This window comes from Schistocerca gregaria, chromosome 6 (genome assembly GCF_023897955.1).
Source record: "Schistocerca gregaria isolate iqSchGreg1 chromosome 6, iqSchGreg1.2, whole genome shotgun sequence".
Classification (NCBI taxonomy): Eukaryota; Metazoa; Arthropoda; class Insecta; order Orthoptera; family Acrididae; genus Schistocerca; species Schistocerca gregaria.
In genome coordinates, this window is record NC_064925.1 from 50,457,473 (window position 1) to 50,476,364 (window position 18,892).

Consider the following 18,892-nt stretch of genomic DNA (forward strand, 5'->3'; position numbering starts at 1 on the left):
GAGCCAGAATAAAAAAGACAAAGCATGGAGTGGAAGCACACCAACTCGCCTGTCAAGAAAAAGTTAAAAACCCAAGCACCAGCAGGAAAAGTCATGTTGACAGTATTTTGGGATTATCTCAAAGAGCAAGCATACAATGAACAGCCAATGCTACTTGGATTTGCTTTTAAACAAGGTGAAGCCAGCCATGAGGGAGAGACATCGTGGATCTCAGAGGAGAGGTATAATTCCCCAGCAAGACAACACACGTCCTCACATTGCTCAACAAGCCCATGAAACCATCGACAAAATGGGCTGGGAAATACTGCCTCATCCCCCTTACAGTCTTGATTTAGCACCTAGTGATTACCATTTGTTTGGTGCACTGAAGGGGGCATTACCTGGGAAGAGGTTCCAGGACAACGAGGAGGTGAAAAAGTTTGTGGGAAATTGGTTCAAACATCAAGATAGAGTTCTTTGCCGTCACAATGAAAAAGCTTTTAGCCCATTGGAACAAAATGTTCAAGAGGATTACATTGTAAAGTAGAGCAAGTACTGTTCTGTAAAAATAAATGCTTTTTTCTACAGACCAGTTTGTCCCTTTAATTATTGAATGACCCACATACATTTCTGGTAATTTTCCCAATATACCACTTAGTGGCATTTGTCTTTGTCACCTTATCTCTTCCTTTACTATTCCATTTTGTGCCACATATTGAAAGGTGTGACTGGGTAATGATTTACTGCTGATTCTGTATAGAAATTACACACTAGATTTTTTACTGTTTAGTGTTAAGTTGCAATCACTGCACAAAACATTCCACTTCTTAAATTTCACCACAGGTCTCTTGAGAAATCATTTAAATAAGGGAGTGACACACAAACCTTTAGATTTGTAGTCTGGTGCTTAACCAACGAGCTACACTATTCTAACACAGTTTCTTTTTCTTCTTTCATCTCGGACGTTCTATTCTTAATTAAAGATATAAGTGTCTCCCAGTTATTCTCAAGCTTACATTTTAATGTCATACAAACCTCTTGGTGTGATGTAGATGAAACACATGGGAAATGAGATTCTTCCATCTTTATGTTCCATTCGGTAACTATAAACAACAAACCTTGGCTGATGGCTTGGGAGGAGTTCTCTGAGGTCATCAGGACTTACATCCTACGGAAAAAGGGCTTTGAATTAGTATCTGGGGAATGGCAAAAAGTACCAAAATTCTATGCATGTGTTATCACTTTTGTTTAGGTTTGAGAAAATAATGAAAACTGCAAACTAAATAATTCCAACAGTCACTGCATAATGCCTCACTCATTGCATTCACAACACATAGGTAAAACTGCAGTCCAGAACATAAACAGATAAAACTAAAGCAGCTGGCATAGGATGATGAAAAGTGTAAAAGTCAAAGATGTGAAGTGTCAGGATTACGAGAGGTATTCAATAAACAATGCAACACTTTTTGCTGAATGAAGGCTGGTTTTATTCAGGATTTCAATACACCATATTATTCCCCACTCTTCTGGCTAATAAAACACTATTTTTCGACATAATTCCATTCAATGCACTGGCCTTTATGCCCACATGGTAGCACACTACTGGTCAACATCAGATCCAATGTCTTGTTGCATCAATAAAATCCCCATCATTCATGTACTGCTTCCCATGAAGTGTACCCTTCATTAGGCCAAAGAGATGGAGGTTGGGTGAAGGTGCAAGACCCAGACTGTAATGTGGATGAGGGACAACAGTCCAATGAAGTTCTGTGAGCTGCTCTCAGAGACTTGAATGAGGCCTTGCATTGCAATGGAGAAGTTCATTTGATTTTTTGTGACCACGAATTCATTGCAGGAGTCAAGTTGTTTGCAGCCATCTGGCACATGTGAGATAAGACAGGTTTGTGTGAACTTGTTGCGATGATGACGCACATCTCGCACACTGACTCACCATGCTTTTGTTCACTGTCAGATCTCCATAGACATTTTCTGCAGGCACCTATGAATATCTGTGAGTCTCTGATTTTCCACAGAAAACCTCAATGAGAGCTCCCTGCTTGGAATGTACCTCTGTCATAGACGCTATTTTGAAGGCTACATATAGTGCTGCCATGTGTTTGAACTTCATACGGGCTGAAGCGGGAATATTCTACAATGTCCCACAGCAAATTCCACATTTTTTCAGACAAAGTTGGCTGAGAAAAGAATTTCTTGCATTACTTATTGAAAATCTCTCCCATTGATTATGAATAGACAAAAAAGAAAATAATGTAGAAAAACAACAAATTATTCTGATTCCTCTACTGTGTGCATCCTGCAAATTTAGACGTTTTGACTGACCAAATATTACTTTCCACATCACATTTGTACTTTTTTGTGCAGATTTTGAAAATATGGATACTGCCAGTATCCAACACAATAAAATAATGTTAATGGATTCCTTGACTGCTTGCTAGAACAATTTAATGCTTATAAATAAAAATCACAAACTGTGGATGTTCTACAGAATTTGTTTATTTAGTGAATCAGTTTGTGGCTCCCAAGACCAACTTCAGACAATAACTGGCTTATTAAAGAAGATACAATACTGCTAAACAACTTTGAAAAGAAAACAACTTGGTAACAAGAATACAAGATCTAGGAAATCTCTCTATAAAATGTGACTATCTTCAGTTAAATGTAGTGTAGTAAAGATATTAAACTACATTCAGCAACATATGTTCCTTCAGTATAATTCATACTGTTTTGCTCACTTGGAATTGCAAAACTTATTGTGTGATCGTGAGACATTTGAATTATATGGTGCAGTTTTTATGTGAACCTTGTGGGGAAAAAAAGTTCTAAGTATATTATCAGTGCAGTAACATAAAAAGATTATGTTAAATAGAAAACATTTCCTTTTGTTTTGCAGAACATCGGAAAGCAGTTTAATATTGTTATCATATTCGGCCAAGTACCAAGTGAAAATTCAGTTAATGTTACAAAAAACTATTTTAACCTAAAAATATCTTGATGCAAGACTGATTTAATGCGCAAAATAAAAGTTATGTGCCTGGCCGAAGACAGTAAAATTTCTGACAGAGTAAATCATAATACAATGAAAGATAAAAAACCTGACTTCCCTCATCAGGGACTTTCAAATGGACATTTAATTTTGTGTTTGAAACAACATTCACTATGAAAACAAACTTTCCAAGCAACCAATTGAACGTGAATGCATAGAAACTGAAATAAGACAAGACATTCTGGATAGTGAAACATGAATGTTATCCTCTGTTCTGACAGTCACAGAAGAGGGTTAGCAGAAACATTAGGATATCAGTATGGGTACTGCTTTTATAAAAACTTGGTGTATACATGCAAAAAAAAAATTGAAAAATGTAATTAAGTTATACTAATTAGAAATTGAAAAATCAATGCATAATATTTGGTGGTGCAAATGAGATATATAAAAATGAACTTACGGAAGCACCTCGGACACAGACTAAAAAACAAAAAAATGTTGTAATAGGCCTTACTCACAGGTACACGTGTATGATCTAATAGGCTGGTCATGTGTAAATGAGGAAAACCAACAAGATCTACCAAAAATTTCTGCAAATCTATGAATAACATGCTCTTTCTCAGAACAGTTGACCTGGAAAAAATGATGCTTCAAGAAACATGGAACGCAGAAAGAAAGAAACCTTGCGGAGTTAATGAAAACTAACTTCAAAAACAGTGACATACGTCATCTAGAGACAGCAGAAGACAACAGAGAAGAGGTTTCCCTCAAGAACACTCGCAGCAGTGGACTACTGAAGATAAGTCTTCCTCCTATCCGTAGATGTCACAGATGCAGCAGCTGCAGGTGGAATAATTTTGATAGCACTGCCAAAGGAGAAAGTAACAAATTCAGCAGCAGTATCATTATATTCTTCAGAATCAGCAGCTAGTGCAACAGCAGTAACAGCAAGGAATGTGAAAACCAGGATGCGGTGAAGTGGGGGAAAAGGAGAAACAGTATTAGTTGGAGCAAGATTTCCAGAAGATGAGGAGGAATCAATGGCCGCAGTAGCTGTAGCATTAGCATTAGCAGCAGCAGTGTAAGTAAAAGGACAAAACCTCCTTACCATTTAAAGGGTTTTTTGATAGAAAGAAGGAAGAAGAAATGCCCAAGTCAAATAACTTTAACTAACTGACAGTCTTTCACCAAAATGTTCAATCAATAAGGAACAAAGTGCAACAATTAGAAATTAAACTTACATATAGTTTGGTCATCAGCTTAATGGACACTAGTGCAAAAGAACTGAAACTGAATACATAGTTTTAACTTCTCATCAATCAGCATATCACTACAAAAGATTATTAGAGAAGAAAAATATTTCAAGCTGTCATCGACAGAGTTAAAAAAACACACACACACACACACACTTAAAACTGACTTATATAGCACAGCTATGTCAATCACTTTTTCGCTAAATTAATGCAAGTGCTAGATAATATATGATGAAAGTGGGTGAAGTTAGCAACAGGTTCTTGAATACCTTGTACCCATCTCACAAGTTGTGATCTACCCCCTCCTTCCTACTTGCAGCTATTGTCCACATTAGTCTTTTATGAAGATTTGAGAGGAGTGAAAACCACAGTAAACTTTCTAGTTTACTTGTCCTTTCATGTATAGTTGACTCCAGTTCTACTTGTATAGGGTTCGGATTCTTGAAGCTGAAATTCTCACATCTTAGGTCCTCATCATTGAATTGATCTAAATAAAGTTGAAGATTGTTGTTGCAGAAGTTTTGTTGTTACATTAATATATTTTGCCATATTTTAGTATATCGTACAGTCTTTTGATTTTTCACATTAACAAAGCCAAAATGACAATGTTTGCACAAAATACAAAAATATGTCCGGTCACATCAGAGGCATGCTTACTACTACTTCATTCAGCAAAAATAACAATATTCCAAAGGGTTTACAATTTTTCTTGATAAATGAATTTCTATTAGTTTTGATTATTATTTCATAAATGAATCCAGAAATAAACATAGTAAACAGAACTAGATTGTGTAATTAATAATAGAAATTTTAAGTGTGCCAAATAATTTGTAATTTCAAATGCTTCTAAAAAATAATTTTAACTGTACATTCAGAACTTTTATTTAAATATTATAGCATCCAAAATAATGTAATTCCTTTTCATAAATTTTATCTTGAAATATAACACACTGTGTATAAAATTATATGAAAGTTTCCAGAAAAGTTGCTGAGATAATACTGACCTCTCCAAAACCCAAAAGATAATACTGGTATTGACAACTACTGCTGAGGAAAAGTAATGCTAGAGGAGGATATCCCGTTACAAAGTGCTACAACAATAACCAGACACTTATCTTACATTATTGATCACATAAAAACTTTGAGACATCATATCATTATTGCAAAAAAGGGGAAGTAAAATATGGCACATTATGAAGGAATTATCCAAATGGGACAGAAATCAGTACATGTGATGTACATGTACAAACAAATGATTAGTTTTCAAAAAAATTGGATGATGTATTCAAGTCAATGAGACTCACAAACAGAGCAAGTCAACAACACATTGATCCACTTCTGGACCTTACATAACCTGTTATTGACAGAGTTGTTGGTTGTTCTCCCTATGAAATGAAACTACACCCTGGTTGTCAGGCCGTATGGTGGGCAACTGTCAAGTTGGAATCCAACCATTGTCTGGGGCACCTCCAGAATGTGTTTGGCAGAAATCTCATTGAGTGGAGTCAAATTGTCTTCAGTTATGAGGCCGAATGAGCAGCAAAGGCATGTTTGAAGACGTTGTTGACAGTGGTGGCATACCAACCACTGTCCATCGCTAAGGATAAAACTGGTGGGTTCATACATAAATTTAAGAGTAAAGTGCCAACTGTTCTTCATGGTGAAACTTCCTGGCAGATTAAAACTGTGTGCCCAACCGAGACTCGAACTCGAGACCTTTGCCTTTCGTGGGCAAGTGCTCTACCATCTGAGCTACCGAAACACGACTCACGTCCGGTCCTCACAGCTTTACTTCTGCCAGTTCTGCAAGGTTCGCAGGAGAGCTTCTGTGAAGTTTGGAAGGTAGGAGACGAGATACTGGCAGAAGTAAAGCTGCGAGGACCGGGCGTGAGTCGTGCTTCGGTAGCTCAGATGGTAGAGCACTTGCCCGCGAAAGGCAGAGGTCCCGAGTTCGAGTCTCTGTCGGGCACACAGTTTTAATCTGCCAGGAAGTTTCATATCAGCGCACACTCTGCCGCAGAGTGAAAATCTCATTCTGCTCTTCATGGTGTTCCAATGTGTCTGCTAAATGAGTGTATTAACAGCATGAAAACACCACTAAGAGATGTAATAAATGAGTTATTCATATCTGGTTACTTTTCTGATTAGTTATACCACACAAAGAATTTCTTTCCATCTACAAAGGAGATATGGAAATATAGAGGATTAGACATCAGTTTCACTAATGCTTCTGTTTCAAGACTAATAGAAATCAAAATATTAAATGGAATTATGGATCATTTAAATAAATAACAGCTTCTGCGCAAGGAACAGTTTATAATCAAGTCAGGAAAGGGGACAAAACTAGTGGTGGCAAAATTTACGAAAGTACTTTTAGAAGGAAAACATGTAACAGGTTTATCCTAGATCCCGGTAAAGCATTTGACATAGCTGATCACACGTAAACTTGAAGCACTGGTAATAAGTGGGCTGTAAATAAATGGTTTAGGTCCCACCTAGGAAAACTGAAGGCAGAGGCTCAAAATATATAGTGAAAAATCTTTCGGACCCAGAACATTGGTGTCACTCGACAGAGAGTGAATAGACCTAATACTGTTTCTTGTTCATTTATATATAGTGCATTTGGAGAGATGTCAATTTTGATCCAATGATGGTGTATGCCACCTGAGGGTAGTGACTGTACTGATAATGGTTTCAACATCATCTGATAACAAATCGCATAGTGGCATAGTTACCAGAGCATCATTTGCATGTACCCTGTAATAGTGAATGTCACATGAACATTTTAAAACACATAGACGCAGCACGGATGCCCACCAGGATTGTTATATCATACAAGCAGAAGTGGTGTATCGGGCAAACACACCTACAAGTTTCTGAATGTCTCTGTAGCGCAGATACTTGCCAGGATCGTTGTGTCATAAGGACAGCAGTGGCAATTTTGTGCAGTGACCGCAGCACAGATAAGTTGGCTTGTGGGCCCAGATGCGTCCACATGAACTGTTGCAAATGTTATTAACAGTGGATTCTTTTTTGTTTTATTTTAGGGTGCAAAAACAACTAGGGTTATACACACCTACGTCAAAACTGTAAAACACAAAAACAAAGAGAGGAGTTAAACATGCCTACACGTCAATTCCAACTGTTCGAAGAGAGGACAGCTAAGAACAAGGATGTGGAGAAAGGTCTATAAAGTATGCAATAGAGAAACGGAGGTCCAGAACTAGAAATGAAATGGCCTTTGACATATTGTGATGATGGATAAAAAGTAAAACGCAGTCAACAGCTCATGCATCGTTTGCTAAAACAGCCAGTAGCTCAGACAGCAAACACTAGCAGGAACCTAAGCCATTAAAAAAAAGGGCTTTCCATCAGGAAATGGCAGACAGATGAAATTGGGCACAATGTGGAGGGGAAGCAGCACTTAACAAATGGTGATGCCTAAAAAGACAGTGCCCAAGCTGCAACCTAGTTGACCTCATGGCAAGGGGGCCGAGAGGATACCAGTGCCCAGTACATGCAGAATGTTGTTATACTTGGTCTTGTGCTGTTCTTGCAACAGAATGGTAATACGTTGTTCCAACCAACAACTCTTATAGAACAACATGAACAGGTCAAGCACATGTGGAATAATATATATCAGAACAGTATTCGCCATCTGTACAATCCACTGTATGCCAGAGTAAGTGCGTGCATTGCCACCTGTGGAGGCTACACCACATACTAATATGGGTGTTTCAGATTGGTAAATTACTGGTATCTAAGAATCTCCTGTGATATTGATCCATGAATGTAATCATTTCATGTACTCCACATGTACTGTTGCAACAATAAATCTTGGATGAATTGCAAATGTCTAAAGGTGGTCCCATTTTTTTTTTTTTTTTTTTTTTGGCAGTGTATGTACATCTTCCCTGGAATAATGTGTAAACATTCATAGTTACAGATGTATTGCCTGTTGGCTTCTGTCTTGGGTTCTTCGGCTGATGCTAGCTTAACAATTTTCCTGATGTTTTTCCAGGATGAGGGAGTGGCATTGTCAAAGGTTCACCCTCCACTGCCAGCAACTCATGCTGGAAAAACACCAAGAAAATTGCTAAACAAATGTTGGCCAAAGTATGTGAGGCAGTCTCTTTATTTAACATAGTTGCCACTGAAACTCAAATGTGAACTGAGCCACCAGTGTCATAACATAGAATTGAGAGGGTGTCCAGACTGCAACAGCCTCCTAATCAATGTATCTCACAAGCTAACCACTGCACCTAGCCAAGAAATCATTCCATGTGTAGTAGAGGCAGTGAACATCCACAAAGTTATTTGTAGTTATCTCGAAAACACTGAGCATCTACCATATGAGAACACAGTGTGATAGTCTTAAACGACTTTACGCTATCAAGTTGTCATGGACTACTAAAACACAGGGAAAAATAGTCACAAAACATTAAGATACAAACTAATCAGGAGTGAAATCAGGAAAATGGACATTATTTAAGAACAACAGAGTGCAACACCAGATCAAATTACGAAAGATGGTCAACAATTTATTCCAACATAGATGAAAGGGGCAATTATTTAACAAATATATTGAAGGAGAAAAATAAACGTTGTGTCAGTTTGGCAAGGAGAATCTTAAATAGAACACTGTAACACTTAAACAGATGGTGCAATTAAGAGCAAACAATAACTAGAGCATGACAGAATATGTTATCCAAAGAAAGACTAATCAGAAATGTCTTAGAGAGGTTGTGAGGAGAAATGAGGAAAACTTGATTAGAGAAATCAGTTAAGATGGCAGATAACGCAGTAACTAATGACAAAGAAATATTGTACAAGAGTTTCAAAATAAGCATTAAATCTACAGCTTCCATTAAGCCTAAAATTCAGAACTGAAAGCTGAGTGCGAAAAAGAGGTTACATATCAACAATTATATTCTCAGCAGTCTTAGGGGAAGCTTTCAGATCCATAAACCAGGCAAAAGAATATGGAATACATGTTAATGGAATCTGAACCATCTTTATTGAGTGCTTTTAGTGTAAATAAACTGTAACAACTATTGTTGTTGATGTCTTCAGTCCTGAGACTGGTTTGATGCAGCTCTCCATGCTACTCTATCCTGTGCAAGCTGCTTCATCTCCCAGTACCTACTGCAACCTACATCCTTCTGAATCTGCTTAGTGTACTCATATCTCGGTCTCCCTCTACGATTTTTACCCTCCACGCTGCTCTCCAACGCTAAATTTGTGATCCCTTGATGCCTCAAAACATGTCCTACCAACCGATCCCTTCTTCTAGTCAAGTTGTGCCACAAACTTCTCTTCTCCCCAATCCTATTCAATACCTCCTCATTAGTTACGTGATCTATCCACCTTATCTTCAGAATTCTTATGTAGCACCACATTTCGAAAGCTTCTATTCTCTTCTTGTCCAAACAAGTTATCGTCCATGTTTCACTTCCATACATGGCTACACTCCAAACAAATACTTTCAGAAACGACTTCCTGATACATAAATCTATATTCGATGTTAACAAATTTCTCTTCTTCAGAAACGCTTTCCTTGCCATTGCCAGTCTACATTTTATATCCTCTCTACTTCGACCATCATCAGTTATTTTACTTCCTAAATAGCAAAACTCCTTTACTACTTTAAGTGTCTCATTTCCTAATCTAATTCCCTCAGCATCACCCGATTTAATTTGACTACATTCCATTATCCTCGTTTTGCTTTTGTTGATGTTCATCTTATATCCTCCTTTCAAGACACTGTCCATTCCGTTCAACTGTTCTTCCAAGTCCTTTGCCGTCTCTGACAGAATTACAATGTCATCGGCGAACCTCAAAGTTTTTACTTCGTCTCCATGAATTTTAATACCTACTCCAAATTTTTCTTTTGTTTCCTTTACTGCTTGCTCAATATACAAATTGAATAACATCGGGGAGAGGCTACAACCCTGTCTCACTCCTTTTCCAACCACTGCTTCCCATTCATGCCCCTCGACTTTTATGACTGCCATCTGGTGTCTGTACAAATTGTAAATAGCCTTTCGCTCCCTGTATTTTACCCCAGCCACCTTTAGAATTTGAAAAAGAGTATTCCAGTCAACATTGTCAAAATCTTTCTCTAAGTCTACAAATGCTAGAAACGTAGGTTTGCCTTTTCTTAATCTTTCTTCTAAGATAAGTCGTAAGGTCAGTATTGCCTCACGTGTTCCAACATTTCGACGGAATCCAAACTGATCCTCCTCGAGGTCCGCATCTACCAGTTTTTCCATTCGTCTGTAAAGAATTCACGTTAGTATTTTGCAGCTGTGACTTATTAAACTGATAGTTCGGTAATTTTCACATCTGTCAGCACCTGCTTTCTTTGGGATTGGAATTATTATATTCTTCTTGAAGTCTGAGGGTATTTCGCCTGTCTCATACATCTTGCTCACCAGATGGTAGAGTTTTGTCATGACTGGCTCTCCCAAGGCTGTCAGTAGTTCTAATGGAATGTTGTCTACTCCGGGGGCCTTGTTTCGACTCAGGTCTTTCAGTGCTCTGTCAAACTCTTCACGCAGTATCGTATCTCCCATTTCATCTTCATCTACATCCTCTTCCATTTCGATAATATTGTCCTCAAGTACATCACCCTTGTATAAGCCTTCTATATACTCCTTCCACCTTTCTGCCTTCCCTTCTTTGCTTAGAACTGGGTTGCCATCTGAGCTTTTGATATTCATACACGTGGTTCTCTTCTCTCCAAAGGTCTCTTTAATTTTCCTGTAGGCAGTATCTATCTTACCCCTAGTGAGATAAGCTGCTACATCCTTACATTTGTCCTCTAGCCATCCCTGTTTAGCCATTTTGCACTTCCTGTCGATCTCATTTTTGAGACGTCTGTATTCCTTTTTGCCTGCTTCATTTACTGCATTTTTATATTTTCTCCTTTCATCAATTAAATTCAATATTTCTTCTGTAACCCAAGGATTTCTAGCAGCCCTTGTCTTTTTACCTATTTTATCGTCTGCTGCCTTCACTACTTCATCCCTCAGAGCTACCCATTCTTCTTCTACTGTATTTCTTTCCCCTATTCCTGTCAATTGTCCCCTTATGCTCTCCCTGAAACTCTGTACAACCTCTGGTTCTTTCAGTTTATCCAGGTTCCATCTCCTTAATTTCCCACATTTTTGCAGTTTCTTCAGTTTTAATCTACAGGTCATAACCAATAGATTGTGGTCCGAGTCCACATCTGCCCCTGGAAATGTCTTACAACTTAAAACCTGGTTCCTAAATCTCTGTCTTACCATTATATAATCTATTTGATACCTTTTAGTATCTCCAGGGTTCTTCCACGTATACAACCTTCTTTCATGATTCTTAAACCAAGTGTTAGCTATGATTAAGTTGTGCTCTGTGCAAAATTCTACTAGGCAGCTTCCTCTTTCATTTCTTAGCCCCAATCCATATTCACCAACTATGTTTCCTTCTCTCCCTTTTCCTACACTCGAATTACAGTCACCCATTACTATTAAATTTTCGTCTCCCTTCACTATCTGAACAATTTCTTTTATTTCATCGTACATTTCTTCAATTTCTTCATCATCTGCAGAGCTAGTTGGCATATAAACTTGTACTACTGTAGTAGGTGTGGGCTTCGTATCTATCTTGGCCACAATAATGCGTTCACTATGCTGTTTGTAGTAGCTTACCCGCATTCCTATTTTCCTATTCATTATTAAACCTACTCCTGCTTTACCCCTATTTGATTTTGTGTTTATAACCCTGTAGTCACCTGACCAGAAGTCTTGTTCCTCCTGCCACCGAACTTCACTAATTCCCACTATATCTAACTTTAACCTATCCATTTCCCTTTTTAAATTTTCTAACCTACCTGCCCGATTAAGGGATCTGACATTCCACGCTCCGATCCGTAGAACGCCAGTTTTCTTTCTCCTGATAACGACATCCTCCTGAGTAGTCCCCGCTCGGAGATCCGAATGGGGGACTATTTTACCTCCGGAATATTTTACCCAAGAGGATGCCATCATCATTTAATCATACAGTAAAGCTGCATGTCCTCGGGAAAAATTACGGCTGTAGTTTCCCCTTGCTTTCAGCCGTTCGCAGTACCAGCACAGCAAGGCCGTTTTGGTTAATGTTGCAAGGCCAGATCAGTCAATCATCCAGACTGTTGCCCCTGCAACTACTGAAAAGGCTGCTGCCCCTCTTCAGGAACCACACGTTTGTCTGGCCTCTCAACAGATACCCCTCCATTGTGGTTGCACCTACGGTACGGCCATCTGTATCGCTGAGGCACGCAAGCCTCCCCACCAACAGCAAGGTCCATGGTTCATGGGGGGGGGGGGGGGGGGGGGGGGGGGCTGTAACAACTAAGGGAGGGAAAACAGGAAGTTTGAAATCAGGCCTGAAAATCAATTCTAATAAGACTAAATAATGTGCAATAAATACATCTAAACAAAGCAGAACAAACTATCAATGAAGTCACAGACAAAATCTCTTTTGTATTTAGGGCAGCTGAAAACAATGGCTGGATTAGCGTGGAAAGCAAGCAATTCGAGAATAAAAGTGGCATCAGATATTTTTGATACACAAAATGACTTGTACAAATCTAAGCATCCAATGTCTCAAAAGGAAAGGTTCCGGTCAGAGTATATTACCAGATGAATTGAGAAATGGTCTTTTAACATATAAAACACACAAAAACTGAAGGAAGCCTGTGAGCTGTGGAGAGGTGCATACTGCTGAGCTAAAACATCCTGACCATTACCCAGCCCAAAGTGCTCAATGGAATGACAGGCACACTATGAAGTAATACAAGTAAATAAGTGGAAAATGATATGAATGGGAAATCATTCTGGCAATGATACAGACTACAAATGTGGAACCAAGTGGCTTCAGTAAAGGGTAGATTGTTATGGCCTGGCACCTGGGCAGGAGCATCTCGAAGTGGCTAAGCTGGCCGGATGTTCCCAGGGTACCAGCACAAGTCTACATGGAAAGTTGTCAAAGGGCAGTGCAGCTACAAGTAGGCGACATACATGCCTCAATACAGAGAGTGGAGCACAGAAGCAGGTCTGCTCTGCACATCAGCACCTGTGGTAGAACTGAAAGCAGAGTAAAGTGTCGGTGCAGGCACAAGTGTTTCAAAGCAAGCAATTCAGTCCATGCTGTTAAAGACGGGGATCAGTACAGGATGATGCCTGTGTGTTCCCACATTGACCCCAAAGCATTTATTATGACTGCAGTGGGTAGGTGAAATGAAGTTTGTGGTACATCCTGTCTGTTTTGACCTGTAACGTAAACTGTGTCATGTTGTGTGACATCACTGTGGCACAGCATATTTCAAATTGATAGAGTCTGGAGAGGGTGTGTCAGACTACGCAGTGGCACTCTGAAGTGTGGGATGTTTATGTATCTAAATCATCTGTGAGTGTTGTTAGTGATTCACTGCAATGCTTTAGTGCTGTTTGTAAGAATAATACTTAAAGTGTTTGTGGCAGTCCGTTAGTGAGATAGTGTGATGTTGGCAGTTTTAGAGTTACGGGCAATACATTCATTTTTCAGGTTTGAAATTTTGTTTCAGCTACATAAATTGAGTGAAATGTTTGATAGAAGCTTTGAAATGCTCTGTGTGGTTTTGTGGTGTCATTAAATTCATTTGAGTTATATGTGTCAAGTTAAATTTCCCATTAATGGTTTTTGGAGCTATGTGCACATTCGTAGTATCGCTGACTTTGTTTAAGCTGTATAGGACAAGTGAAATTTCTGAAACTAGTTTCCTTTTTCAGGTGTTTTTTTTTTTTTTTTAAATTGAGGTTTAGCTGATTATTAATGTCTTTGTTTGTTCTTGTATATCTTAATTACTATGACTGATATATATTTAGTGTTTCCTTGCCCAAATCCCTCTGATTCCTGCTATTGTCCCATTAGTTTCATGTTATTTCTGCAGGTAAGTATTTTACACATTATTTGTGTCTGTTTGTGAGTGTAAAGTCTGATGACGCAGTCACCATATACTGTAAGCTCAAAATATGGAGGTCCACAATATTGATGACATCACATTACATCTTGATGGATGGTACCGCCATCTTCAGTAATCCCAGTGAGCAAGGGACTGAGACTGATCATGGATCAATGGAAACGTACCTCCCAGTCAGATCACTCAGGTTTCACATTACACTGGGTTGACAGTTATGACTTGATATGCCTTTGTCCAGGCAAACAGATGTTTGAAATCGGCACCACATCACAGGCAAAGGTCAATGGGGCAATATTACGCTACGAAGGACATTCACTTGGACTGCCACAGGACCTGTAATAGTGATTGAAGGCACCATAACAGCTGTGAACAATGTGAACATTATTGAGGACCACCCGCAACCCTCCACGCCCGATGTCTACCCTGATAGCATGGGTATCATCCAGGAGAATAACTGTCCCTCTCATGAGGCCACAATTGTGCTACAATGGTCTGAGGAGCTCGGTAGTGAATGAGATGTTGAAGCCTTGTCCACCAAATTCGTCTGAGCTGGAACCCGACAGAGTACACCTAGGACACATTGGGCTCCAGCTCGGCACGAGCTCATACTTTATTGTAACTCTGTGACCAGTACACATAAATTGGAGCTACATACCTCTAGAAACATTCCGAGAATTTGCCAAATCCATGGCATGCAGAGTCGTCGCTGTATTGAATTCAAAATATGGATCAGCATGCAATTGAGCAGGTGGTGACAATGTTTCAGTTCGCCAGTGTGTCTCGCGAGATGACAGCAAAAACAGGATGACAGTGGGTTACAAATGGAGCAAGGCAAATGGATTACAAACAGATGAGCAATGAATGTCAAATGTATTATTACGATAACTAAGCGGAATATAATTTTGAACTTGACTAAATTAACAAATAAGAAAAAATGTAGTTCATAAATTTTTTTGAGCCTCCACTTAGAGATATCTTTGGAAATTATTTTTGTATGTTGATTTCCAGTGCATGTATTATTGCAATAGGTACAGCAGATCTTTAATGTCCTGCAAGTTTTTGGTTTTATATACTCATTTAGAATTTACTAAGGCACTCACGACATATTGTATTAACTAAAATATTCTGATAGCTCTGTAGTGGGTTACAATATTTTATATATTTTCTTATAATGTTGTTGTTGTGGTCTTCAGTCCTGAAACTGGTTTGATGCAGCTCTCCATGCTACTCTATCCTGTGCAAGCTTCTTCATCTCCCAGTACCTACTGCAACCTACATCCTTCTGAATCTGTTTAGTGTAGTCATCTCCTGGTCTCCCTCTACGATTTTTACCCTCCACGCTGCCCTCCAATACTAAATTGGTGATCCCTTGATGCCTCAGAACATGTCCTACCAACCGATCCCTTCTTCTGGTCAAGTTGTGCCACAAACTTCTCTTCTCCCCAATCCGATTCAATACTTCCTCATTAGTTATGTGATCTACCCATCTAATCTTCAGCATTCTTCTGTAGCACCACATTTCGAAAGCTTCTATTCTCTTCTTGTCCAAACTATTTATCGTCCATGATTCACTTCAATACATGGCTACACTCCATACAAATACTTTCAGAAATGACTTCCTGACACTTAAATCTATACTCGATGTTAACAAACTTCTCTTCTTCAGAAACGCTTTCCTTGCCATTGCCAGTCTACATTTTATATCCTCTCTACTTCGACCATCATCAGTTATTTTGCTCCCCAAATAGCAAAACTCCTTTACTACTTTAAGTGTCTCACTTCCTAATCTAATTCCCTCAGCATTCCATTATCCTCGTTTTGTTTTTGTTGATGGTCATCTTATATCCTCCTTTCAAGACACTATTCATTCCGTTCAACTGCTCTTCCAAGTCCTTTGCTGTCTCTGACAGAATTACGATGTCATCGGCGAACCTCAAAGATTTTATTTCTTCTCCATGGACTTTAATACCTACTCCAAATTTTTCTTTTGTTTGCTTCACTGCTTGCTCAATATACAGATTGAATAACATCGGGGATAGACTACAGCCCTGTCTCACTCCCTTCCCAACCACTGCTTCCCTTTCATGTCCCTCGACTCTTATAACTGCCATTTGGTTTCTGTACAAATTGTAAATAGCCTTTCGCTCCCTGTATTTTACCCCTGCCACCTTCAGAATTTGAAAGAGAGTATTCCAGTCAACATTGTCAAAAGCTTTCTCTAAGTCTACAAATGCTAGAAATGTAGGTTTGCCCTTCCTTAATCTAGCTTCTAAGATAAGTCGTAGGGTCAGTATTGCCTCACGTGTTCCAACATTTCTACGGAATCCAAACTGATCTTCCCCGAGGTCGGCTTCTACTAGTTTTTCCATTCGTCTGTAAAGAACTCGCGTTAGTATTTTGCAGCTGTGACTTATTAAACTGATAGTTCGGTAATTTTCACATCTGTCAACACCTGCTATCTTTGGGATTGGAATTATTATATTCTTGAAGTCTGAGGGTATTTCGCCTGTCTCACACATCTTGCTCACCAGATGGTAGAGTTTTGTCAGGACTGGCTCTCCCAAGGCCGTCAGTAGTTCCAATGGAATGTTGTCTACACCAGGGGCCTTGTTTCGACTCAGGTCTTTAAGTGCTATGTCAAACTCTTCACGCAGTATCGTATCTCCCATTTTATCTTCATCTACATCCTCTTCCATTTCCATAATATTGTCCTCAAGTACATCACCCTTGTATAGACCCTCTATATACTCCTTCCACCTTTCTGCTTTCCCTTCTTTGGTTAGAACTGGGTTTCCATCTGAGGTCTTAATATTCATACAAGTGGTCCTCTTTTCTCCAAAGGTCTCTTTAATTTTCCTGTAGGCAGTATCTATCTTACCCCTAGTGAGTAAAGCCTCTACATCCTTACATTTGTCCTCTAACCATCCCTGCTTAGCCATTTTGCACTTCCTGTCAATGTCATTTTCGAGACGTTTGCATTCCTTTTTGCCTGCTTCATTTACTGCATTTTTATATTTTCTCCTTTCATCAATTAAATTCAATATTTCTTCTGTTACCCAAGGATTTCTATTAGCCCACGTCTTTTTACCTCCTTTATCCTCTGCTGCCTTCACTACTTCATGCCTCAAAGCTACCCATTCTTCTTCTATTGTATTTCTTTCCCCCATTCCTGTCAATTGCTCCCTTATGCTCTCCTTGAAACTCCGTACAACCTCTGGTTCTTTTGGTTTATCCAGGTCTCATCTCTTTAAATTCCCACCTTTTTGCAGTTTCTTCAGTTTTAATCTACAGGTCATAACCAACAGATTGTGGTCAGAGTCCACATCTGCCCCTGGAAATGTCTTACAATTTAAAACCTGGTTCCTAAATCTCTGTCGTACCATTATATAATCTATCTGAAACCTGTCAGTATCTCCAGGCTTCTTCCATGTATACAGCCTTCTTCTATGATTCTTGAACCAAGTGTTACCTATGATTAAGTTGTGCTCTGTGCAAAATTCTACCAGGTGGCTTCCTCTTTCATTTCTTTGCCCCATTCCATATTCAACTACTATGTTTCCTTTTCTCCCTTTTCCTACTACCGAATTCCAGTCACCCATGACTATTAAAGATTTCGTCACCCTTCACTATCTGAATAATTTCTTTTATTTCATCATACATTTCTTCAATTTCTTTGTCATCTGCAGAGCTAGTTGGCATATAAACTTGTACTACTGTAGTAGGTGTGGGCTTCGTATCTATCTTGGCCACAATAATGCGTTCACTATACAATATTACAAATACTTTTTAGCTACTCTGTGGCTGAGTTGGATTAGTCTGTGCATATCCTTCAGATCACGCTCATAACTGTGAACTTCACACACAAGTTAATGGTCCATCAATTGGATTTTCCCCACTCACATTTGGGACTGCCCGATAGGCTCCTTCAAAGTTGTCCACAATTTCCTTGGGAGGTCGAATCCGTCAGTCTTCTTGCTGGGGTCGTCCACCAATTACAGTTCTTATGTTCATCTACATCCCACAGTTCTTTCTGAGCTGTCTTCAAGTCGAAGCCTCACAGTTCTTCACCAATTTTTCATAAAGGTGACCTGGATTGAAGTCTGTGTAGAGGTGCTAGGTCTTGGTGTATGGGGAGTTCTGGGTTGCCTAGGATGTTTCTGTATGATCTTATGGCTAACTGTAATCACCTAATTCTAGGGAGTTCTATGTTTGCTAGGACTGGCAGCAAGGCATGTGGGGTGGCTTTGAGTGTTCCAAAAATTATATGCATTGTTTCCTTCAGTTCAGTGTCCACTTTAGCTGCGTGTGCACTTCTCATCCAGACTGGTAACCAGTATTCAACCATGCTGTAGATGAGGGCTAGGGCTGGAGTCCACAGTGCACTTGCTCCACATCCCCCTTTGATTCAAGAGTTTCGACAGGGTAGCAATATACAATGTTAATTTCTGTTTTGTATCTTCTAGATGTGAGATATACATCAGACTTACACATCAGAGTCTGATCTAATTTCACTCCCAAGTATTTAAGCTTATCCTCATGCCCGACATATTTGCCATTCATATTGAGTTGTAGTGTTCTATTTGTGTCTCTATTGTTAAGGTGTATTGTGGTGCTGGTCATTTTTGTTAGGATTTGGATGTAGGTGCCACTTGGTGTAGTAGGTGTTCAGTACTT

At 39.1% G+C, this 18,892-nt stretch overlaps 1 protein-coding gene across 1 annotated transcript in view; it reads right to left on the minus strand.

Moving 5' to 3' along the window:
* The window catches only part of LOC126278452 (glia maturation factor beta), a 40,922-nt gene that overhangs the window by 10,844 nt on the left and 11,186 nt on the right, over positions 1-18,892 (minus strand). The window contains exon 4 of the mRNA XM_049978575.1: positions 1,015-1,147. Coding sequence (XP_049834532.1) covers positions 1,015-1,147 — 133 coding nt within the window. The remainder of the gene's footprint in view (positions 1-1,014; positions 1,148-18,892) is intronic.